The 24,911-nt window shown below is 35.7% G+C and overlaps 2 protein-coding genes across 6 annotated transcripts in view; one reads left to right on the forward strand and one right to left on the reverse strand.

The window, feature by feature from the left end:
- The window catches only part of PREPL (prolyl endopeptidase like), a 32,966-nt gene extending 10,742 nt beyond the window's left edge, over positions 1–22,224 (reverse strand). For 2 of the 5 annotated variants that reach the window (XR_005558467.1, XM_039357730.1), the window contains exons 1-11: positions 22,069–22,224; positions 20,587–20,767; positions 15,239–15,584; positions 12,873–13,001; positions 10,235–10,304; positions 8,873–9,076; positions 6,392–6,512; positions 4,371–4,587; positions 3,175–3,360; positions 895–1,098; positions 12–187 (exon numbers count right to left, since the gene is read on the reverse strand). Coding sequence is in view for 4 of the 5 variants with exons in the window: in XM_039357730.1 (XP_039213664.1) it covers positions 12–187; positions 895–1,098; positions 3,175–3,360; positions 4,371–4,587; positions 6,392–6,512; positions 8,873–9,076; positions 10,235–10,304; positions 12,873–13,001; positions 15,239–15,448 (1,517 nt within the window). In the remaining variant the exon portion in view is untranslated. Of the gene's footprint in view, positions 1–11; positions 188–894; positions 1,099–3,174; positions 3,361–4,370; positions 4,588–6,391; positions 6,513–8,872; positions 9,077–10,234; positions 10,305–12,872; positions 13,004–15,238; positions 15,585–20,586; positions 20,768–22,068 lie in introns of those variants that run through there. The other 3 variants (XM_039357731.1, XM_039357732.1, XM_039357733.1) reach the window with 3 other exon arrangements.
- Positions 22,225–22,375: 151 nt separating this feature from the next.
- Positions 22,376–24,911, forward strand: part of LOC120314528 (calmodulin-lysine N-methyltransferase-like) — a 175,723-nt gene continuing 173,187 nt past the window's right edge. The window contains exons 1-2 of the mRNA XM_039357734.1: positions 22,376–22,983; positions 24,417–24,589. Coding sequence (XP_039213668.1) covers positions 22,855–22,983; positions 24,417–24,589 — 302 coding nt within the window. The 5' untranslated portion in view covers positions 22,376–22,854. The remainder of the gene's footprint in view (positions 22,984–24,416; positions 24,590–24,911) is intronic.

Consider the following 24,911-nt stretch of genomic DNA (forward strand, 5'->3'; position numbering starts at 1 on the left):
TACAGACTTACCTAACATGACAAAAAGCTAATATCCACCCATCCTTGATTAACATTAGATTCTCTGCTTTAAATGTCATGTTCAAATCTATTCCATAAGCTCCATAGACATGAACCAAAAGTGGCATCTTGTGCAGCTGTGTAGAATTGTTTTTATAAAAAACTGTAATTGGCACCCAAGTTTCATCCTGCAAATGAGGAAACATTTCACAATAAAGCATATTTAGAAATTTGCAAATTATAAAATCAAAAGAAAAGTTCAATTTATATATTTGACATGTTTCATTTATCCTAGCATTCTTTGACATTTTGTACAAAACTCTCAGAAAATAAAAAGAAACTTGGGATTGCTACAGGATTTGTTTACCAATATAGAATATAAAGCTCTTTAAATACAAATCATGAGAAGTTTATAAAACATGAAAGCAGCACATTCCTTCTGCATCTTCTGCATTGTGATCTGAACAGCTTTACACTCTTCACACTAAATGTGAATAAAAACGTAAATGTCTGCTAGGAATTCTCTGCTATATGACTGAAAAATACAACAGATTGCACCATTATTTTTCTTATTTCATAAAAGCTCATGAAGAGATTCAGTGGGAGATTATTATCATACAGATTAAGATTTGTATATGTTAACACTTGCTTTATTTGGGGGAATTTTTCTCCGGAAAGCATGGAAAACAAGACCATTTCATTTGAAGTAAGGCTTATTGGGAAAAAGCATAACAACTTTGTCTTCATGTTTCTTAAATGTAGGTCTTACAAAAGAAATATTAACACTTCAGAAATAGCAATAGCTCTACTGATTAGGGCATCTAGTAGGGATTTTTTTTAAAAAAAATTTCCTTCCAAATCCTGTTTACAAGAGGCTAAGAAGACAAGAGCTTACCTTGCTCTTAGCTTCTAGACGTACAGTTTTACAATATGCTGTAATTGGTACTTCTTGCTCAGTAAATTCAATAAGGCTCTTTTCCATCAATGAATATGCAAAACGAACTGGAGATTGAAGAGGAGACATGAGCCAAAAATAGCAAGTGTTGGCACTAGAGTCGGAATTAGATTCCAATTCTAGTGAGCAGGCCCAAGCAGGTAGCTAGAAAACAACAGAAATTATTAATATTTACTCAGTCTTTTGATTTTTTTTGTTGAACTATATGCTATAGTTTCCAGCCCGATAATAGAATTTACTGGCCAAGAGGTGCTCCACTTGCCCCAGAAAAAAAGCTGGGCTGATGGCAGGACCCCATTATAACAAGTGCAACAATTCAATTATTTTCCCTAAAAGCTACTTAATGACATTCAAATAAATAATGCAAATGGAATTAAACATACTATTTTGAAATCATCAGAGGTGGCAAAATATTAGGCAATGTCACCAAAAGTGATATTTGGGCACCAAAAATGTATTTAAAATGCATGATTTATTTCTTATAAGGTTCCTCCTTGTACTCTTCTAGGTTATCATAAAGTTTTAAAAATCTTTTTTCCTGCCCCTCTGTCTGCTCGTTCACTCTATCCAACTTGAAATCCAGCCAAGTCAGTGTCTGTTATTGCACTGAGGCCTTGCATTGGCTTTGGGGTGCTCAGCCACTTACAATCCTTGCCTCTGACTCTGTTCCCAGCGTTAGCCATTGTGAAGAACAAAATTATTTTTTTGGCACAGCTATATTCGGAAACTCAGGGCTATTATGTTTTAAGACTTAACACTCCTAGAAATGAAAGGAATCAAGATTCATTCTCTGAGAGCAGCAGGGTCTCTTACCCACTGCTTACTTTCTTTTAAGAAGTTCTGGTTACTGGGTTGATAAAGGCTTTTGGAAATTGAGGCAGTCAGAGTCAAAAAGCTTTACACAGAAAAACTGCACTCTGTGTAATTGATTAAAACCTGAAGAGGATCAATCTAAAAAGACTAAAAAACCCTTATAAAATGGGCACTATATTTAACTTGACTGCTACAATTAGCAAAGTAGAGAGTGTATAAGTTTACCATCTTATTGAAATCATGCTAAGTGAAATTTAAAATATTTGCAGATAATTGAATAGTAAGGCAGGAGTTAACCTGTGTTTTCAAAAGAGCCCTTTGGTGTTTAAAGTTACAGAAAACCTGGCTAAGTAAGATGATGCTCTAGAGTCTAGACATAGAAATATAATGAATTTTAATTGATCCAGGTGTTAACAAAATGCTTTTTTAAAATGCTTAATTAAAATGTTTTTTCATGATTTGTCTATAATCGTATGCAAAATGTCTACAATTTATTGAGTAAAATTTTTATAAATCAAAGCCCACTAAGGTTTTATCTTATGTTTAATGTATGTATAATATACAATTATTTATTTTGTTTTTGCTGTAAAATTTGATGAGTATTGGGTAAGATTAATTTCTCAAAATGGTAATTGAGAAATAGGTCTGTTAACTAAGATTGTCAATTGTCAAAGTTGCAAGCCACAATCTGCTTGCTCTGTGTCGGCAAGTAGGAATGAACTAACAGAAAATATGCTATGGATTTGATAAGGATATGGATATTTTTTTATGCCATTACTACATTAGATTCTAAGGAACTAGGAAAGCTGATGGTATAGTCCCATTTTACAGAGTAGCTATTCTTTAGGACTGGTGCTGAGGAAATGTGATATTTTTGCTCAAGTAGCAAAATATTCTGACAAACGATAACTACAGAAACTGTAGATAATTTAGCCGTACTAATAACGATCCTCAAAGCATGCTTGGAATCTTAATTGTTACTCAACAATTATGATATTGATAGTCTAATGATAGTTGGGTATATGATCCAAGCCAGGGAAAAGCATGAAGAAAATAATAACCATATTAATGGCACAAATATCCTCAGCCTATTATGTCTACACCCCATCCAAAACACAATAGGTTAGTTCCCAAAGTATACTGTGTTGAAGATTATGACAGTTCTAATTTCAGAAGTTAGATACTTAATGTTTAAAAATGCAATGTGGGATAACTGCCTTACTCTATGAATCAGCACCCTCTAATTAGCAGCATATGTAAAGGACACAATTTATTTTTTTATTAAAATCCTTCTTCTCTGAAAACCTTAGGATAAATACTGTTTATCTTACCCTGAAGTTAACAAAAGAATTCATTTTGAAAATTATTACTATTAAAAGTAATACATGTAGTAATTTAAATATTTACCTTAACATTTTCAACTGTATTTGATACAAGAGAAATAATATCCAAATAGAGCTCACCACCAAGTTTTAGAAAGATAATGCAGTGATCTCTGAACATATCTAAGTCGATTAATTTGGCATTTTCATGTACTGTGTAAATGGGCTGCCAATTCTCCAAACTACATGAACCAACTGGAGCTTTCATCAGCTGTAAAACAAAGAAAGTCTGCATACATATATGAAAAAATGAAAATTTCCAACATTTAAACATTTTCAATCAAATTTCAATTTTCTTGTAAGAAAATGCTTCCATAAGCATTCAATAACTTGAGTAATTAGTTTACTACCAGCTTGGATAGTTTAGGATATTCTGGAGAAGGAACTACCTTAGCTTTTCTAAGGAAGGTAAGGAACTTACCTTCCTTAGAAAATAAGGAAATAAGATAAGTAATTTTCATATTTTCAGAAGAAAATGAACTTATGCTCTCTTTTATATTATCTTCTTAGTAGGTGAATGTCTATGCTTGCTAAATTTTGAGGAATAAAATAACCAACACAGTAATACATATTTTTCAATGTTGGCTTAAGTACCAGTCAGAAATCAAAAAAATATCCAGCTAAGCAATGCTGTATTTCTTTTCCAGTTTTTTGGTATTTTCCAAAGCTCCTGTACATCTCAGCAGGAAAGATAATAAAGAGATGAAGCGGAGGTCACACGGATATGAGCATTATGGAGAGAAATGATAGAATTTTTGTTTTAGAAACAAGCTATACAGTAAAAACAAATGTAATGATTACTTTGATACGATTTATCCAAACTATATATATCTCAAAGTTTCTGTTTTTGCATGAAGAATTTAAATAAAATGATCTTATGAATGCAATGCGATAATTGGGTACATTTTAAAAGCATATATAGGAAACATGAATATTATATGCAAGGTTTGACTATGAAACCAAGTACAGGCTTTTTTTTCCTTTGGAAATTAAAATAAAGGAGCCACTGTGGTATGGTGATTGTTGTTGGACTAGGAATGGTTATACATAGATTCCCTTAGACATGGAAGCTAGATGGGTGTCACTGGGCCAATCTTAGATAACTGAAAAACATCTATCTAACCATCACTGGATCAGCAATGAACTGATTTGGGCTGATAATAAATTATTAAAATATATAATGTGGTTGTTTGTCTGAGCCAAGCTTTCTAGTTCCCATACCTTGTACACCACAGGGTTTCCATATGTAGTAAGAATATATAGCTCATTGTTTCGATGCTCAACATGATAAATGATATTTTGGGTTCGTTTTTGCACAAGAACAGGAGATTTAAAAGGGCGACGACAATCTACCAACCATACTTCAGAGGTGGTCTTGCTATTACTATTTATAGTAATAAAATGTTTATCCTTTGTGCGGTAGAGATCCACGAAGTACCTTCAAACAAACAACACAGAGGCAATAAAATAAAATAACATGTCATGATGTCATAATTCTTTGGATGGCTTATGCCCGGGCCACAAATATTCAATTAAAAAACAACAAAACACCTCCTTGCTTAAGATAATACATGAACTTCAGCCTGTTTTGAGATGTTGCCCTTCAACAAGGGGCAACACAAGTAACTTCAACTAGTGAGAGGTCCTTGGTGCTCTCTGAGTTTTGTTTTCTTGCACATGTTTCAATACTGCAAACTAAGTAACATAATCAGTGCTGATAATGTTATCTGGTTTGAGTAATGAAATACTTGCAAGAAAACAATCAAGCTCAGAGAGCACCAAGAAACCCTTATTTTAACCCTGAGCTACAAATATTCTCCTTTATCAGGAAATGTCTATGGAGATTCTCAGTCATCCAGGTCATAGCTATCCCAAAGATGCTTTTTCACAAGGCAACTGGACTTTCTTGTTTTGCTTTGCTTCAAAGAAAAACAAGGAAGTCCAGTTGCCTCATGAAAAAGCATTTTTGGGATCCTTCTTTTGGAGCAGCTCAGAATTTAGTAAGAACCAAGGTTTGCCTCCATGCATGAGGCAGGATGCACAATTGTTTAGGTGTTCCTCAACAAGGATGAAAGCAAATTGTGGAGAAAGAACGCTTTAAAGAATTCTGTAATAGGGCACAACCAGATAGGGTATAGAACTGCTGGCACTTGTAATCGTAACAGTTACAGAGGTTGTACTGAAATGATTTAATCTGGGGGAAGGTTGGATCCGAAATGCCCCTTTCTACCTTCTAATCATGTTTTTAATCCTGATAAATGTAAGCTATAGTTTTTTGTTGTATTTAACAGGGAAAAATGAGGCATCGTTTTTAAAAATAGTCTGATTCTATTTCAAGTCCCATAATGAACTAACCTTTTAAAAATCTATTCCTTTGGAATTACCTCACATTGTGTTTAAACCATAGTTTGCTTAATTATGATTTGTTCAATAAGACAGAGTTGGCTGGATTCCTATCTCAATAAGCACAAACAGCTAATTATATTACTACATAACACTGGGAATCAGGCACCTAAGCTGGCACAGAAAAGAAGCTAGGCTACTTCCTATACTTAGCCGCTTGAACAAATTGAACCCAAGATTATTTAGCTAGAAATGGGTTTCAGATTAATCCATCACACCAGTTTTATTATTTATATACATGAATATGTTTTGTTGTTGTTGTTATTATTATTATTATGTACGCATTATTTATATACCTGAATGTGCAACACATTCTTACTAGGCTAATCCAAGTGATACACTCAACTTTATTAGCATCAATCCACAATGCTTTTTAAATGGAGCATGTGGCAGCAACGTAACCTAATTTTTTCTATTGTTGCACTAATGAATTTGCCACAAAAGACCATATGGGCAATAGCTTTGGGATAAACCAAATAATTCCCTTCTGCTCTCCTGACTGTTACTTCAAAGCAAAATATGCCCATTATAGTTAGGGAATAGATCAAGGATTTCTGACTACGTTAAAAATATATGTTTCCTGTTCTCTTTGCAATATTGGTTGTTTCACAATTATTCCATATGTGAGTAAAGTATTATAAAGGTGTAAGCCAGGGAATTTTCCCTTCAGTGAGAAATTTTTGCATTTACTGAGTTGCTACATAAAACTTTTCTAGTCAGTTTTCTTTTGACTATTATCAAAAAATAGCAGTTGCTTTCTGGATATTTCCCCTATCTATATTTATCAGGTTTAATACAGAATTATACATAGAGAAAGCAGTTAACTATATCCGACTTACCTTGCATCACTTTCTGTATACACCAGTCCAGAATGCTTTTTATTAAAATCAGACAAGTATACAGAATGACACTGAAGATTCTTTTGGATGGTATAGAACAGAATGTCATGTGTAGCCCATTCTAGACAAAAAAAGAAAGTTTACTTTTTGCTAACATAAGATATGATTAGGAACCATAAGGCTATTGTATTTAATAAATCCAATATAAAATAATAAATTGGAAATGAACATGTGAAAAATACCTATTTGGGGGATTCCTGGACATGCAATTGAGGGGATTTCTAAGGGGATGAACTTTGAAAAAATTCCGTATAAAGAATTACTTATTTGGTCAGGTACTGATTGGCAATTAAAATCTTTAGATGTATTAAGGAAAGAAAATATTTTACAGTCATGGTTCCAGTATTTACAAATAGTGGATAGGTGAACTTTAGATAAGAAAGTAGGAATAACATTAGGAGATGAAAATTTGGTAATTAAGATTAAAGATCAGAATCAGGCTCACATAAAAAGAATTTATAATGCGTTAATAGAATTGGATTCGGAAACGGAATTGGTTAAAGATTGTATGGTTAAATGGACTCAGAATATCCAGGAACCGATTCCATTGGATTTATGGGAGATAATTTGGATCAGAAATGTTAAATTTACACAGGCTCAAAATTTAAGGGAAAACTTTTATAAAATGTTTTATAGGTGGCATTTGGATCCTAAGAAGTTGTCTTGTATGTATCCTAATTTACAGCCTAAATGTTGGAGATGTGGTAGTTCTGACGCAACTTATTTTCATGTATGGTGGACTTGTAAAAATATTAAGGCTTTTTGGATTATGATTTGGTGGAACATTCAAAATATTTTTTAAAAGGAAGATAAAGTTTACTCCCCAATTATTTCTTTTGGGTTTAATTTTTTTTGTTAATTGTCAATAAAACTTTTTCAATAAAAAAAATCACCCATGCACAATTCTAGAGTTAATCATTGATTAAGATTAAATTTAAGATGAAAAACAATAAGAGATTAATGCAGTTTTTTTTTTAAAAAAAAATTCCTGCAGAATCAGTGTGCCGTAAGTACTACTGTGCAGGATGTGTTTCTTTCTGGACTGCAACTGTCAGTCTTTCTATTTCTTCTAGTGCCCCAACAACAGTATTTTACCACTGTGAAAATAAAGATGCCCAATATCTAGCACATTCATTACAGCTTGGAGTTGTATGAATTCCATTACTCTGATGGGCTATTAACATCTGTGATATCTCTAGTATCTCTAGTATCAATTGTCACAATGCTTTTCCCCATAATTATTTACAATAATTGTTACTGCTTGTTGTTTTTGCATATGATTTCTCTTTAAAATGTCCTTCCCAATATGTATATATGTTTCAGTTTAGGACATTTTCAATATTTAATGAAGTGGACTGAAATCCAAATAATAAGACAATATGAATGTTGGATTAGGATTAGGAAGATCAAGGTTTAAGTTTTTACTCAGCCATGAAAATTCAGTAGATGAAATTACGCCAGTTACTACATTTCTATCCAACCCAATTCACAGGTTTGTTATTAATGGCCCAAAACTGGAGAGTATTATATATAGTTCCTTGAATTCCGGACAGGCAGAATACAAAAAAACAAAAAAAACCCTCCAAAGTGTGTGTGAACGTATGGGAAAGGTATGTTTTATTATATTTACACTAGAACTTTACTCTGCTTTAACACCCTTCTGTACTGGCCTTTTGGTATTTTTTATAGGAATACTTAATACCTTAGCAAATAGAAATGCCAATATCCTTTGAAAAATGCCGTTTTAAGCAAGTTTGTTTCCATTGTTTGGAAGAAGAAAATTTCAGCTGCTCTTAATTTCAACACAAAACCAAAGTGTGGGTTTTATTATGGGGAATGATTCATTAAAACTAGTGAAACAGGCGGCTTCTTAATATAGGATTATACATATCCAGATTTAGAAATATCTGCAGAATCTGAGTGTTTCATGAGAATAATGAAATCAGCTTTGTGAACAAGCGCCTGCTCTTATGTATTCTGAAATCAAGATACATGTATAAAAAGTGTGGAACTTGAATTGGGATACTGTACTTGTTTTCCCATTTGCCCTACCTTATACCCCACCCCACTCCAACTTCAGGATATTTGGCAAATCTAAAAATTATGAAACCACAACCAAGTTGATTTAGTATATTGTAAAAGTCGTCATCAATTTGTTGCGAAGTATGAAAATTAAAGACTTACACATATGCAAGGAACCAGGTTTATGAAGGCTGCATTAGTCTGGCAAAACAGATTTATTCTAGGGTTATGCAAATCACTTGGCAAGACTCTAAGACAAAGGCTACTCCAAGAAGAGTTTAGGCAATAACTACCGCTGAAAGGCTTGATTCAGCACTTCCATATGGTTTCTGGGTTATTTCCCCATGTGCCTAAGATACTTTCACCAGGATGCCCATTCCCTTTTTACTAAATGCTTACCAAAACTAAATGCATTTGGGATAATACATTCCACTTTTGATATTGGATGTAGTTTCACAATAATACAAGCACATTCTTCAGAGCTTGCACTTTTAATTCCAGTAGCCATATATCCATGGTCTGGGGAAATTCGGATTTGCTGAATAAAAGAATTTTCAAAAGGTAGAGCTTCTGTGCTAAGTAATGCTTCATAGTTCTCTTCCTCTACAATATATAAAACAGTAATGTTAAAATGGGAGAATTAATACAAAGAATCATCTGTTGTTTTGATATACAGCTGAATGCGTTTATACATATAAAGTTTTGGGATTAGTCTTGTATATACAGGCCTTGATTGTGCTAAAGTTAATCAAATTCAATGGTAAGAATTTGTGACTAATTTAATTGTCACTGCTTTAATGGATGTGGATTGATTGATTAAGTGCCAAGATGGTATTGATTTTTAGCAACCACATCAATTTTCTCCATTAATCAACTGATTGATGGATAGATGGACCTTAACTACAGTGAAACTGGCAAGACTGTGGTCATATACTTTTTATTTCAAAAATTCTACCTTAAATTTTGTGCAAAAAATGAAAACAAAGAAACTGAGTTTGAATGTATTTTACTCCCTAATAACATCCAAATATACTGGCAAAGTAATGGAAGATATGACATCACTTTTTAAAAATATAACACAAAATCAATAGGTTATTTTAAGTACATTTTGTCCCATGCTCTTTATTTTTTAAAAAATAAAATGGCCACCATATGAATGTACGTGTATATATATGGTATATGCTTGTATGACTGGCTGGCTAAGGAATTCTGGGAGTTGAAGTACACACATCTTAAAGTTGCAAAATATTGTTCTATAATGTTTTAAAGGGATCTCCTATAGTTTATTGCTAAATAAAATTACAAACCTAAAAGACAGAATTGCATGGACATTTATGCTTACTTTTAAAAAACTACTTTGAGTGAAATTTACCCCTTAAAAACATTCCCTTGAAAATGGAGTTTGATTCCTGGAGTAAATGGAATTGGTTTAAGTGTCCAACTGTCCTCTCTGAGATTCACAATCGCTCAAGTTACTTACATAAATTCTGAATAAAACATAATTTTAAAATAAAAATAACTAACGCCCAAATGCAAGTTCTTACATTTTGTAGTATGAGACCTAAGATACATGGCCTCCTGCTCAAGCTTCTCTCTGACTGGTTGTGATTCTAACCAGTTTTGTTAAGAATAACATATTCTTTTTCCTGCCTAATGTAATACACTGTCTTAATAAGACCTCACTGAAAGTTTCTTTTAATTTATTAAAGTTACATACGCAGAGACTAAAAAAAATTAAATTTAGTAATATAATAATCGTACCTACTTCTCCTAGCTTTGAACGAAATATGCAGCCATTTTCTTCAAAGTAAATATAGTCTCCAAACTTTATCTGTTTAACATTAACATAAAGATGGATCCATTACAAAGAATGAAGAATTATGTCATTATCTGTAATTACGTTTTGTCAAATTCCTGCACAATAAACTGAGCTTTTTTGAGATCCATGGAATTAGAAGAAAAATATGCTCCTTCATATTCCTCATGTAACATGAAAACTATAAAATTTAGCACTTCTCTCCAAGCTGTCTTCCAGATATACTAGGACTACAAGTTTCAGTATCCTCAGTTACTGCCAGGTGAATATTCTGGGAGATGTAGTATTAGAATCATAGAATCATAGGGCTGGAAGGGACCTTAGAGGTCTTCTAGTCCAACCACCTGCTCATGGCAGATCTTATATCACCCCTGACAATTGGTGGTGCAATACTTTCTTGAAAACTTCCAGCGATAGCACACCCACAATTCTGGTGTGTGTGTGTGTGGGGGAAACTGTTCCACTGATTAATTGTTCTCACTGTCACTAAGTTTCTCCTTAGTTCCAGGTTGGATGCCTCTTTAATAAGCTTCCACTCATTGCTTCTTATCCTGCCCTCAGGAGTTAAATTGACCCCTATCTCTCTGTGACAGCTCCTCATGTACTACAAGACAACTATCATGTCACCCCTAATTCCTCTCTTTGTTAGGCTACATACACATAGTTCCCTTAACCTTTCCTCATATGATTTGAAGAAAGCTGCTGTAAAGATCTAGTAACTCAAAGAAAGTCTTTGTTTATACCACTGATTCTCAACCTTGACCACTTTGAGATGGGTGGACCTTAATTCCTAGAATTCCCCCATCAGCATTCTGAAAGTTGAAGTCTACCCATCTCAAAGAGGCCAAAGTTGGGAAATACTGGTTTATACCATTCTGAACACTTGATTTTTATTCCACTATCATCACATTTCAGTCAATAGCCTTTTCATCTCTCTCAATTCAGTAATAATCTTTATGGTAATACAGGTAGTCCCCAAATGACTGCAATTGGCACAGGAAATTCCATCACTAAGTGATGTGATTCTAAAGTTAAATGTTACGTGATGGTGCCATCATATCACATGCCTGCGGTTGTTAAGTGTAACATCACATGAACGCAAGTGGCAACTTCCATTGACTTGCTTGTTGGAAGCTGGTTGTCTAGTTCGCAAATGGTGATCACATCACTGTAGGACAATGTGACTGTCATAAATGTGCAATTGTTGATCTAGTCATATGATCACTGGGATACTGCAATGGTCACAACTTTGAAGACTGCAGGCTATTGTAATTTCAAGTGACCACTGAATGAGTGGTTGGTAAGCAAGGATTAACTAGAGTTGCAGAGTGTTAATCAAACCCACTCTATTGTCTATTATCCTAGGCGCCCTGATTTAAGGCATATATGGATGAACACAGGCATCGCTTCACTTTGTATCCATTGAAACATATATACCACGACCATTATTTGTTTGATTTGTATCCAGCTATCAAATGTATTTCATTTGCTTCTCTTATCCATCCTATCTAAAACATTTATTTTACTGTAGGAACTAATACATATATATAGCTGCTACTAATACTAATTTATGCTTAAATACTTCTCAGTTATTAGAGAGTGAGATAAAGTCCAGGACCGTGAATATATACTATTTTGATTAAGCTAAGCTTGATTCCTAACAATATCATGGACACAGCTATGTGGCTTCCTTGGCAAAAATATGAAACTGTTTGCCATTGCCTTCTTCTGGAATTTGTTTTTATTTATCAGTTATGCAACAAACCCAGTGTTTCAAGATATGGGTACATCTGACTCTGGTTAATTTTCCAAGATCATCCAAATTGTTTACAAATATTTCTATATTCTTGGTATAATTAACTCTGAGATTCCTTCAGATATAAATATAATGCAAGTTTCCATGTTATTTATTAGATTTATAATTTATTCATTCAGAAGCTCTAGGTCCCTCCTCCCATTTTTCCGTACAAGAATAATCATATAAAAAGACTGTGTTGAGAGCACAAAACTGGCTCAGAGTCAAACAATAAGTATCACATTTGCTCTTCATATATTCAGAACTTGGCAGAAACAAATGGAATACAAATGTACAGTATAATCATGAAATGTCTTAAAAACCAAACAGGCAAAAAAAAAAAACAAAAACCTCCTAGTGAAATGCAAGCCATTAAACTTCAATAAATATAAACGGATATTCAAACACTGGAATAATCATGATGGACACATGACAAAATTGTTTTATTTTGATGAAAAAAATCTTTGTCACATTGGTTTTAAATCCTGGTTTGAGGAAATGTATTAAATCTCAATTTCATTTTTCCAATGCACTCGGTAAATAGACCAATGCAAATTATTCTTTCAGTCTCTCAATGTGTAGAATTGGTTTAATAATAATATGTTATAAATTTTTGGTAAGGATAATATGGATGTAATGCACATAAATAACTTTGAAGGTTTAAAGAAGCTAGGTAAATGCAGACACTAACAAGACAAGCATTATCATAGGGACATCTCTTTAAATTATTTTCAAAATATTATTTGAATCAATAACATAAACAAATTAGCAACTTTTATAATACTTACCATCAGGCTATTTAATTCTAATGAATGATTGTCATAGTGTTTTTCTAATTTTTGTTTAATTCTCTCTCTCAAATCTGTGTAGTTTGCTGAACAAACTCTCCAGTTCTTTTGCTCCGATTTCAGAAGATCCTAGTAAAAGATATGAAATGCTAAATGTTAAGAAGCAGGATTTATTTTACAGTATGCAATCTGAAATTATATACCAACTTAATAATTTTGTATATCCTGTTCCAGAAAATTTAGTTAATAACCAAATAGGTTGGAAAACTATAAGAATATTTTTTAAATTGAATGAGTCTTCTTTATCAGTAATATGACAATTTCCTTTGAATTGCAAATAGCAGATTTGGAGAGGTGTTCTCCCCCTTCCTAATTCTAAAAGAATTAATCATTCTCTTCCTATGATCTCAATGCTGTCCAGAGCTACCACTGACTGCTATTGATAATATAAGAATGTGAATACGAATTGTATTTGTATTAGCAAAGTCAATGTTTAATTTGTTCCTAAAATTAAAAAACTTTCTCTATTTTTCCACACAGATAGTCTCACAATATGAGAGCTAAATATGAACAGTATTCAATTTGTTTCCTCATGGCAAGGAACTCTGTCCATTAAAAAATGATATGGAAACTTTGATCTATGGACAATTTATAATATTTTAATACTTGTATACAAATTTAAGGACCAATCAATTGGGTTGAAGTATTCTAAAGTAGAAAGTGAAGAGGAACTAAAGAGCCTCTTGATGCGGGTGAAGAAGGAGAGTGCAAAAGTTGGCTTGAAACTCAACATTAAGAAAACCAAAATCATGGCATCCGGCCCTCTCAATTCCTGGCAAATAGATGGGGAAGAAATGGAGGTAGTGATAGATTTTATTTTTCTGGGCTCCAAGATCACCTCTGATGGGGACTGTAGCTAAGAAATTAAAAGACGCTTGCTCCTGGGGAGGAAAGCTATGGCAAATCTAGACAGCATACTAAAAGCAGAGACATCACCCTGCAAACAAAAGTGCGTATAGTCCAGGCCATGGTTTTCCCAGTTCCAATGTATGGCTGTGAAAGTTAGACCATAAGAAAGGCTGAGCGACAAAGAATTGAGGCCTTTGAATTATGGTGCTGGAGACTCCTGCGAGTCCCTTGGACTGCAAGGCGTTCAAATCGGTCAGTCCTAGAAGAGATCAACCCCGACTGCTCTTTAGAAGGCCAGATCCTGAAGTTGAAACTCACAATACTTTGGCCACCTAATGAGAAGGAAGGACTCACTGGAGAAGGGCCTAATGCTGGGAAAGATTGAGGGCAATAGAAGACGGGGACAACAGAGAATGAGATGGCTGGATGGAGTCACTGAAGCAGTAGGTGTGAACTTAAGTGGACTCCAGAAGATGGTAGAGGACAGGAAGACTTGGAGGAACATTGTCCATGGGGTCACGATGGGTCGGACATGACTTCGCAATTAACAACAACAACAAAATTCTAAAGTAAACTTAATGTGTATGATAACATCATTTGCACATGCTACAATAGTAATGCATGTTATAATCTGCAAAAATTATCTATTCTTCTATTCTTCTGATACACTGCCAAATGGTAAGACTTAATCTATCCACATTAGACAACATAATAAATTAAAAATTAAAAATGTAAAATTATGGCAAAAAATTATATAAACTACTGTATAGCTGAAAAGATCTTAGTAATGTTAAGCAATTGCTTAGTAATAGCAATGCTACTGTATTTTATTTATCTATCTGTATCCCAGTTGTTACTGTTACACATAATTTAAGGTGGTGAATATATCCAACACACATTCATCCTCCTAGTTCCCATTATCAGTCTCTTTCTGATCTAATATAACATTTAAATTGGATTAGTCTCACTTAGTTCCATGTTTTTTATTTCTATAAGCTCCACAGAAGATGGAAACTTTATAGAGATCCCTTTTGATATTCCCCCAGTTCTTACTTCAACATTTTCATTCTATCAACACAAAATGCTGCTATTTGAATTAAATTTCTGACTACAGAATTTAGAAATTGTCTTTGGCAGAAATGAAAAATATATTTATTCTATTGAACTGTAATCTGTCACTGAATTTCCAGTGAATAAACAGTTTTTTAAACAGAGCTGGAATAGCAGAACCCAGTTTTTAAATATTTGTCAAATTTTTGTGTTGTCCATCTCATTGTCCAATTACAACTGAATCCAGAACAGAAGCCCCAAAAGTATCACGCCCTTATAAGCATATCTGAAAATGTATTTTCTGCCTTAATAACTTTAGTGAGTCACTAATACAAGGAAAAAGGCAGTTTTTATTGTGTAAGGGCCAAGATATTTATTGGGCTGAATGATTTATTCAAATAACTCACCTTGCAGGAAAAAAACCTCCATGACTGAATGCTTCCCTGGGAATAAGGAACAATGCATACATTTCTAAAACATGTTGTAAAGAAAAATACTTGTTGCTTTGTTTGGCTATAAAATCTTACAGATGAAGTGGAGGAATATTTAAAGCAGTTCATGAGGTGACCAATACTGCCTTCCAAAAAAGAAGGAAAATATTTAATGCCTGAATACATGATGACAAAATATTCATCTTGCTTGATTCTTCATGCTTATTTAGAATCCAAAGTAATAGCAAATCCAAGTAAACTAGTCGCAGCCAGCAGATGTTTCACTTTTAAATGTATAGACTTCAATTCTATTGGTTCAGAACTGGAAGAGAAAAAAGAAATTATAAAATTTAACGGAAGGGAAATTATAAACAAAACTGAGACTTTTTAGCCTTACTGGTTTCTAAAAACAGTACTTGCATAAAAAAAATAACATTTTAAGAATACTTAATATTATCAAAAGATGTTGCTTCAAATCACTGTTTATTCTTGGTGACTGCCTGGACAAGTCCCTACAGTTTTCTTGGCAAAATTTTGGAGTGGTTTGCCATTGCGTCCTTTCTAGGACTGAGATAATGATCGGCTCAAGGTCACACAGATAGCTTTGAGCTTAAGGTGGGACTAAACTCAGACTCCTGATTTCTAGTTTCTAACCACTACATCATATTGGCTCCTCATTTCCATTTGTCAAAAGATAGGTCATTATTTCACAATCAAAAATCCCAATATAATTTTATTGAATCTCCTTAAGGGTGGCAGAAGAATTGTACCAAGAACTTAAGGAGTAAATGCCAAGAGTCTTATTTGCTGAACAACCAAGGAACCTCACAAGTTCAAGAATTAACTGGCCCAATGTTTCCAATACTGTAATGTCATAATGGTACCAGTGAAAAGGAATGCTGCAGGCCATCAATGACTAGATTGATTCTTTATATCAACTATTTAACTTTATATAATTGTTATATTTGTTCTACAATACTCACAACTCAGATACTCATTTGTCTATCTTTAATCTGATTATTAAAATGTCCACAACATTTCCAGCTTTTGATTCTTGTTTCTTGTTTATCTAATTGAAGTCTGCAGTTCAGTTTTACATACTCTTGCTATCTATCCCTGACTGTTTAGAACCTTCTCTGTACTAGAACAGGAACCACTTTTGGCTATGGTCTGGTTAAAACTAAATGGCAATCATGGTATCCCTAAGGCAGGGGTTTTCAAACTTGGCCCTTTTATGAATTGTGGACTTCAACTCCCAGAATTCCTCAGCCAGTCATAAAAGGGCCACGTTTGAAGACCCCTGCTCTAGAATGGGAATGATCTTGGAAGATAGAAGGAAGAGCCACAACCATGACAACAATCTCATAAATGTGATTTGAATTCAAAAGAGGAGGGGTGGTGAAAACATCTTAGAAGGAACACCCTTTTTTCAGGAGAGTAAAAGTGAGAGACGGGAGGTAGTATTTCTAGATCTGCTTCTTGTTACTTGCAAAGCTGATAGGAAAGTAAATAATAATAATAATAATAATAATAATAATAATAATAATAATAATAATAAAAAATATGGTGAGACGTAAATTTCAGAATGCCATACCGGCTCGGACGTCGCCCGGGTTAACAAGGTCCGCACTAGATATTGGAGTTCCTGGATATCTGGTGAAAAATGGGTTACAGGACTCAGGACTGTTGGCTGAGCAACCAGGGCCAGCAGCTGCAGAACTACTGGAAGAAAAGGTGTTTACCCGTCGCAGATACACAGTGATGGAAAACAAAGAAATAATGATCTGTTACTACAGATCAAGTCCAACAAGACGAGGATATCTAAAACGAATGCACCAATTCTGGAAAGAACAACATCCAGAATCAGAAATAACAGAACAGAGACTAGCAGATCAACGCCGATTTATAACACGAAATAAAGTATTTACAGAAACAGAATTGGACGAACTGCAAAGGTTTACCCAGGGCAAAGAAATCAAAGCCTTACCAGAAGTAATTCAGAATGTAGAGGCAAACCAGGGGGAGTTGGCAGTGAAAGAATCCAGTAGAGATATACAACTGTTCTCATTTGGAAACCAGGCACCTCTTCCTCAGGAAGAACAAAACCCTCTAACTAAAGAAATAAAAGAATTGAAACAAAGAATAACTGAGCATCTAGAACAGCACAAAAACAACAGAATAAGGCTGCCTGCATTGAAGCTTGTTCCAAAGAAACAGCTAGCACAAGCATTAAAAGATGCAAATACTGCAATAGCAAGTATAAGCACCAATTCACTGCAAGAAACAAACCAACTAATGTACAGCACAGCTGCAGTTATAACAGAATACCTGGGATGTAAAATCAACAAAAAAGAAAAACAAACAAACAGTGCACCACAAAAATGGAAGGTTAGACTAGAAAATAAGATCAGCAAGTTAAGATCACATGCAAGCAAGCTAGAACAGATGAAAGAAAAGAAGCTGAAGAACAAGAAGACCAAAGAATACCTAATCAAGAAATACCACTTAGAAACAAGGAAGATCAAGGAAGCACTGGAAATAATAAAGCAACAAATAACAGCTATAGCCAGGAAAATCAGTAGATATGAAGCTCGAATTGCAAACTATAGGCAGAACCTCCAATTTCAATCCAATCAGAAACGTTTCTACCAATCCATCAATGGAGAAACTGCAAGGAATCAGTCAGTACCTGACAAGGAAGAAACAGTGCAGTTCTGGAAGCAGATATGGGATAACCCAAAGAAATACAACAAGGATGCGGCTTGGTTAAAAGAGGTGGATGCAAATAAAACAGAAGTTGAAATGAAAGAACTAGTAATAACAACAAAAATGGTAGAAAAAAGAGCAAAGAAAATCAAAAATTGGTCAGCACCAGGTGAAGATGAACTGCATGGGTTTTGGTTGAAACATCTAACTGTTATACACCCACTCATTGCCAAGCAATTCAACAATATACTACAAGGAGGAGAAATTGAAAAGTGGCTAACAACTGGGAAAACCTACCTAATAATGAAAAATCCAGCAAAAGGGGCAACACCAGGTAACTACAGGCCAATTACCTGCTTGCCAACAACATTCAAATTACTAACTGGTGTGGTAGCTGATGCAGTACAACAGCATCTAGTTGAAAACAATCTCTTTCCACCTGAGCAGAAAGGAAACCGCCCCAATAGCAGAGGAACAAAAGATCAACTCCTAATAGACAAAATGATCTTGGAAAACTGCAAGAGAAGGAAGACCAACCTGAATGTGGCATGGATTGACTACAAAAAGGCATTTGACTCTCTGCCACATGATTGGATAATCAAGTGCCTAGAAATAACAGGAGTAAGTAGAAACATCAGAAAATTTGTGCAAAGATCGATGGCACAATGGAAGACACAGTTGCAGATCAATGGTGAGAAGCTGGGAGAGGTTAATATCAAGAGAGGAATATTTCAAGGAGATTCATTATCACCATTACTATTTGTTATTGCACTGTTTCCTCTGTCAACAATACTGAATAACTCAGGACATGGCTATCAAACATCAAAAACATCTGCCAGACTATCCCACCTCCTTTACATGGATGATCTGAAGCTGTATGGAAAAACATCATCTGAAATAGAATCGCTGCTCAACACTGTCCGTATATATAGCCAAGATATTGTAATGGAGTTTGGCTTGGACAAATGTGCCACACTTACTATCAAACAAGGAAAAATAGTGAAAACTGAAGGAATCAAGATGCCCCACGAAAATAACATTAAGAGTCTGGATGAGGAAGAGTACTACAAATACTTGGGTATCCTTCAAGCTGACAACATCAAGCACACTGAAGTCAAGAAAAAGATTAGAGGTGAATACATCAAGAGAGTGAAGAAGATCTTAAAATCCAAACTCAATGGAGGAAATACCATAAAGGCAATCAACACCTGGGCAATCCCAGTCATTAGGTACACAGCTGGAATAGTGGACTGGACTCAAGCAGAACTAAAAGCAATGGATAGGCAGACCAGAAAAATAATGACAATGAATCATGCCCTTCATCCACGCAGTGACATTGATAGACTTTATCTACCAAGGCAAATAGGTGGGCGTGGAATGCTACAAGTACATCAGATGGTTGAAGAAGAAAAAATGGCTTTGGAAGAATATCTGAAGAACAATGATGAAGATGCACTGAAATTAGTATATCAGGAAGGCTTACTAACTACTGGAGAGACCAAACTGGCCTACAAGAAAGACCAAATGAAGAACAGAATAGAGGCATGGGAAGACAAAGCACTACATGGCCAATACATGAAAAAAATAGCTGGGAAAGCAGATAATAATAAAACCTGGCAATGGCTAAGAGCAGGAAAATTGAAGAAAGAGACCGAGGGACTAATTCTGGCTGCACAAGACCAAGCCTTAAGGACAAATGCATACAAAGTCAAAATTGAGAAGACAGCAACAGACAGTAAGTGCCGCCTATGCAAAGAAGCTGAAGAAACAGTGGACCACTTGGTAAGCTGTTGCAAGAAGATTGCACAGACTGATTACAAGCAGCGGCATGACAAAGTAGCAACAATGGTGCATTGGAAGATCTGCAAAAAATATCATTTGCCTGTAAGCAAAAACTGGTGGGATCATAAAATAGAGAAAGTCATAGAAAATGATAAAATTAAACTGCTCTGGGACTTCAGAATTCAAACAGACAAGCACCTGCAACATAACACCCCAGACTTAACAATTGTCGATAAGAAAGACAAAAAAGTCTGGATAGTGGACGTGGCAGTGCCTGGAGATAGCAGAATAGAAGAGAAAGAACTGGAGAAGATAACAAAATACAAAGACCTACAAATAGAAATAGAAAGACTGTGGCAAAAGCAAGCAAGGGTAGTACCAATAGTCATAGGCTCCTTGGGTGCAATCCCAAAACAACTGGAGCACCACTTGAACACCATTGGCATTGACAAATTTGCTATTAGTCAATTGCAAAAGGCGGCCTTATTAGGAACTGCTTCCATCCTGCGACGATACCTGTAATACCATCAAACATCCACATCTGCCTATCCCAGGTCCTGGGTAAGGACTCGATAGGTAGACAAAATGCCAAATCCAGTCTGAACATCTAGCTGACTGTGCGATGAATGATAATAGGAAATACCTGTCTTCATCCCAATCAAAAGATGGGCCAAGGTGTGAGAAGAGGTCTAAGACATCCACTTTCCCTATGATTCTCCCATTGCTAAAATGGGAATGCCCCTGAAATTTAACAAGCATTGATCACATAGGGGTATGTTTGCAGTAGCGACCAGGTGGCCAATAGTAGCCATGTAGGACTTCACTTCAAGACTTACCTTGATTTGTGGCACACTGACCACTCAGCACACTTGTGACAACAGTTCACTTCTGAAATAGAGCATGGACTGTTGGGTAGAACCTGCTTCTGCAATAGGCTGGGGATGGGCTGAGGATGTCATACTTTAATGTAATATTATGCATTAATGTTCTCGACCAATGTTACTGGAACATCTTCAGCTGTGAAAAGAATATGTAGGTAAATACACAAACTCAATCAGAGTGAATCAATGTAAAGATCTCTCTCTCTCTCTCTCTGTGTGTATCTATATATCTGTATTATTTTATTATTTAATTTATTTGCTACTCATCTCATCCAGAAGTAATTCTGGACAGCTTATTAAAAGCCAATACAACATGCAAGCAATAAATACTCATAATAATAGCAATAATTTACAATTAAAAAGATGGGGAGGAAGGGGGTAGAATGTAAATGGGGAAAATGTGGAATCTTGTCTTAATCCATCAGCCATCTCCAGCGTGATGCACCCCCATTGGGGCCACAGGCCAACTGGCTTTTATGGAAATTCAGAAGTGTGGGTGCAGATCTCAGGGGGACATAATATTACAAAGGGCAATAGCCACAGCAGAAAAGGCTCCTCTCCTGGATGCCACCAGCCAAAATTCCTTGACTGATGGGGTACGTAGCATGCCCTGTCTACTGGCATGAGTGAGGCGAGCCAATCCATTGAGGGTTGCTCAAATAGCCTGGCCATACCATGAAGGAGTTTAAAAGTGATAACCAACATCCTGAATTGCAATTCAGAAACAAACCAGCTGCCAGTGCAGCTCTCAGAACAGCAGTGTAATTATGTGCCACCCTAGGGACCCCAAGAACTGTCTGCACAACCACATTCTGCACCAGTTGGGTTATGAGAGAATGATTGGCCCAAAATCACACAGCCAGCCTTTAAGACAGGACTAGAACTCACCATCTCCTGGTTTCTAGGCAAACTCGTTAACCGCTGCACAAAACTGTTTGCAAGGGGGGTACATGTGTGTACAAATTTGGTACATGTATGTAAAAATAAATAAATACTGGTCCAACAAATTGCAAAAAATGCCTTTCCATTCTAAAAAATCAATAATATATTGGATTTGAGGATTTAGCAAGAGCCTCAAGGAAAAAAGGCATTTCATAAGATAGCAGGGTATAACCCATCTAACAACCTAGTATTGTATGTTTACTCTAAGTTAAGCCTCGAGGAATTTAGTGGACTCTAATACACATGCCTTGCTATAAGCAGTTCATTGTGCAGTACAGCACTGTAGAACTGCATACTTAGTCTCAACTTTTTTGCCCTTACAATTAAATTTATCATTTTGTACTTTATCATAACATTTTAATTCGTAGATACGGAGAAAGCCAGCCTTTTGGCTTGATTTCTCGTTTCAAACTGTTTTAAAGCAAAACAGCAGTTGTCTCTAGTCACTGGAATATATTAATTAAATCAATAGGAATATTACGACTATCTTTTTACCTTTTAATCACTCTGTAAGGAGAAACTTAACAACCCAGAATGAAACATGAATCTCAGGGAACGCGACAACAACTTCGATCATAGACAAGCAGCAACAGAAAAGGCGAACGACGATGACCTGTTAAGCCGGCGACTGAAACCTTCATCTGCGTATACCCCGATATGTTAGAAACGCAATGCTTGCCCACAACCAAGATGGCAGAAGGCAGCGGTTTTCCGGAGTCTTCGCTTTGCCCTTTATCAACATGTCGATTTCCTGTGCCCGCAAATAAAATACGAAATCTCCATTTTGGTCTGGGGCACTGCAACGCCTCTCCTGATTCGCGATCATGTGTGTTTGTTTGTTTTTTAACGTTCTGTTAAAAAAAATAGTTCTGTTAAAAATCGGGCAATACTTTTCCCCACCATGGCAATAAAAGAGATGAGATTAGCTCTGCAGCAAGAAATAATCCTTTACTAACTGCATTCTTTCACGTAGCCGTGCTGTCAAGCATCCTTCCTTGCCCGCATCAAAGATGATTCCGTCATCTTCTCATGCTCCTACTTGCTAAATGGAAGGTTTTAGCAACTCTTGCTATATAAGGTTCGGGCAAAAGCTTCCCATCCCTGACGACTGTTCCTTGTGCTCGGTCGCTACTTTCTAAGGAAGGCGGCCGATCCCTGAGTAAGTTTAGGGTTATTCTTTCTGGACTCCCTTCCCCCCCTTCATTTCTCACGATTTATTTTTTGGCGCGCTCGTTTAAGTTTGAGTTTAGAGCAGCAGAAGAAGAGAGAACTGGCATTAGCATGGCTACAGAGCCCTTCCCGAGCTCTTCTACTCCAGCTGACAGGGCTCAGGCGGAAAACGAAGAGGGAGACGCCGGGAAAAGGAGCAAGCAGGCAGCCGCCAAAGCCCGTTGGACGATTCTCAGACAGGTACGAAAAGTCAACGGCCAGAGCCGCTTGTTTGCCCCCGGGAACCCCGTTGCATCACCTGCCGTTTCTCTAGCATGCAGACGGGCAATGATTTCGCTTCGTTTGAATAAATTATTGCTGCCTCTGTTTGACTGGTGAGGCGGCAAAGCTGATCTCGAATGACGCCCCCAACGGCTTGCAAGCTAATAACTGGCCTTCAGGGCAAAGGAATTGAACCGACGTTATTCTCGTGCTGTTATGGGGATACAGTTCTCACATCTTTTCAGGGAGACCCTGCTATTGTCTGCGTTATTCTTTTTATATTTGATAAGCCCCGAGGAAAATGCATCTGACTGACAGATGAACTGGACCAACAAAGCTTCAGGACTGAATGGCGATTCTGTGTCAGGGGATTTCCTGCTCTGAAATTTGCTGTCACACCCTATTTGCTTTCTAGAATGAAAAGGCTTAACTTGGCAGTTTAAAATAATAATAATAATAATAATAATAATAATAATGATAATGATGATGATGATGATGATGATGATAGAATGACTGTGGCAAAAGAAAGCAAAGGTAATACCAATAATAATAGGAACCTTGGGTGCATTTCCAAACCGTGGAGTACCACTTAAACACCATCGGCATTGACAAAATCACCATCAGTCAATTGCAAAAGGCAACTTTACTAGGAACAGCTTACATCCTGTGACAATACCTGTAACATCTGTATATTTTAGGTCCTAGGGAAAGACTTGATAGATGGATAAAAATACCAAATCCAGTCTAAACATCTGTCTTTGTGACAGCCTGTTTTTATTCCTTTTATAAGTATCTCAAGGGGGCAAATATATCTAACAACAATTCTGTATGGTGGGTTGGGCTAAGAGAAAATGACTAGCCAAAGTCACACAGATGGTTTTTATGCCTAAGATGAGAGTAGAACTCATGGTCTTTTGTTTTCTAGGCTAGCACCTTCTAGGTTTTTCTTCCTTCTTGCCAGATGTTGCTCCATATTGCAAGGCATGCTATAATATATGGAGCAGCACTCATAGAATGTTGTATGAAATATAAGTTGTAAATAGTTCTAGAAGAGATTGGACAACTGTTTGTCTGAAATGGTATACGGTTTCCTGCTTGAGCAGGGGGTTGGACTAGAAGACCCCAAGGTCCCTTCTAACTCTTTTATTCTGTTATATACTGTATGTTTCACAGATCATGAAAGACATCGTCTAACAAAACAAGCATCACATTGCTCCTCAAAAGAAATGTCAAATGATACAGATTCTGGAAAATCCAATTATTCTCTCCTCAATACATTTTCAAACTAATGTTAACTGATTTTTTTACAGTATGTTTTCATTAAAACATTTAATGAAATGTTTATTAAAACATGGACAATGGTTATCCTGTTGCAGCTTCCTTAGTTTGTGACATGATGTTTTTCATTAAAGGTTTTGAAGCAAAAGCCCTTGGAGAATGCCGGCCTTCAGCAAATATCAATAAGACGATTTGCTTCATTTGGTCTCTTCTCAATAACTGAGGACAGTAACATGATAGAAGATGACTCAAGGTCTTGGGTTCAGTACAAAAGTATCTATTATCCTGACTGTATTATATCATTAAGGTAAATATTATTCCAGTTCTGAAAATATTTTCTGTGTCTGCATGTTGTTTATTTTTCTTTTTAAAGTTTTTATTCTTAATGACAAAATTGAATTATTTCAGCCAAGGCTGGATTCAATACTCTATCATCAGTTAAAGTTTTAAGTTGAATTGGACTTTAATTTCATATGCACTGTCTATTTCTAGGATAAATTATCTGTTGCCCTATCAGTTTGGAGTCCTTTCGTAGCTACAAGTGAACTAAATCCAACCCGCTTGATTGCTCTTTACTCTTTTCTAACTCTAACCAAGTGCTGTCCATTAGTTGAGAAGATTCGTGTGCA

Source organism: Crotalus tigris, unplaced genomic scaffold, assembly GCF_016545835.1.
Source record: "Crotalus tigris isolate CLP2741 ecotype Arizona unplaced genomic scaffold, ASM1654583v1 scf7180000018941.1685476, whole genome shotgun sequence".
Classification (NCBI taxonomy): Eukaryota; Metazoa; Chordata; class Lepidosauria; order Squamata; family Viperidae; genus Crotalus; species Crotalus tigris.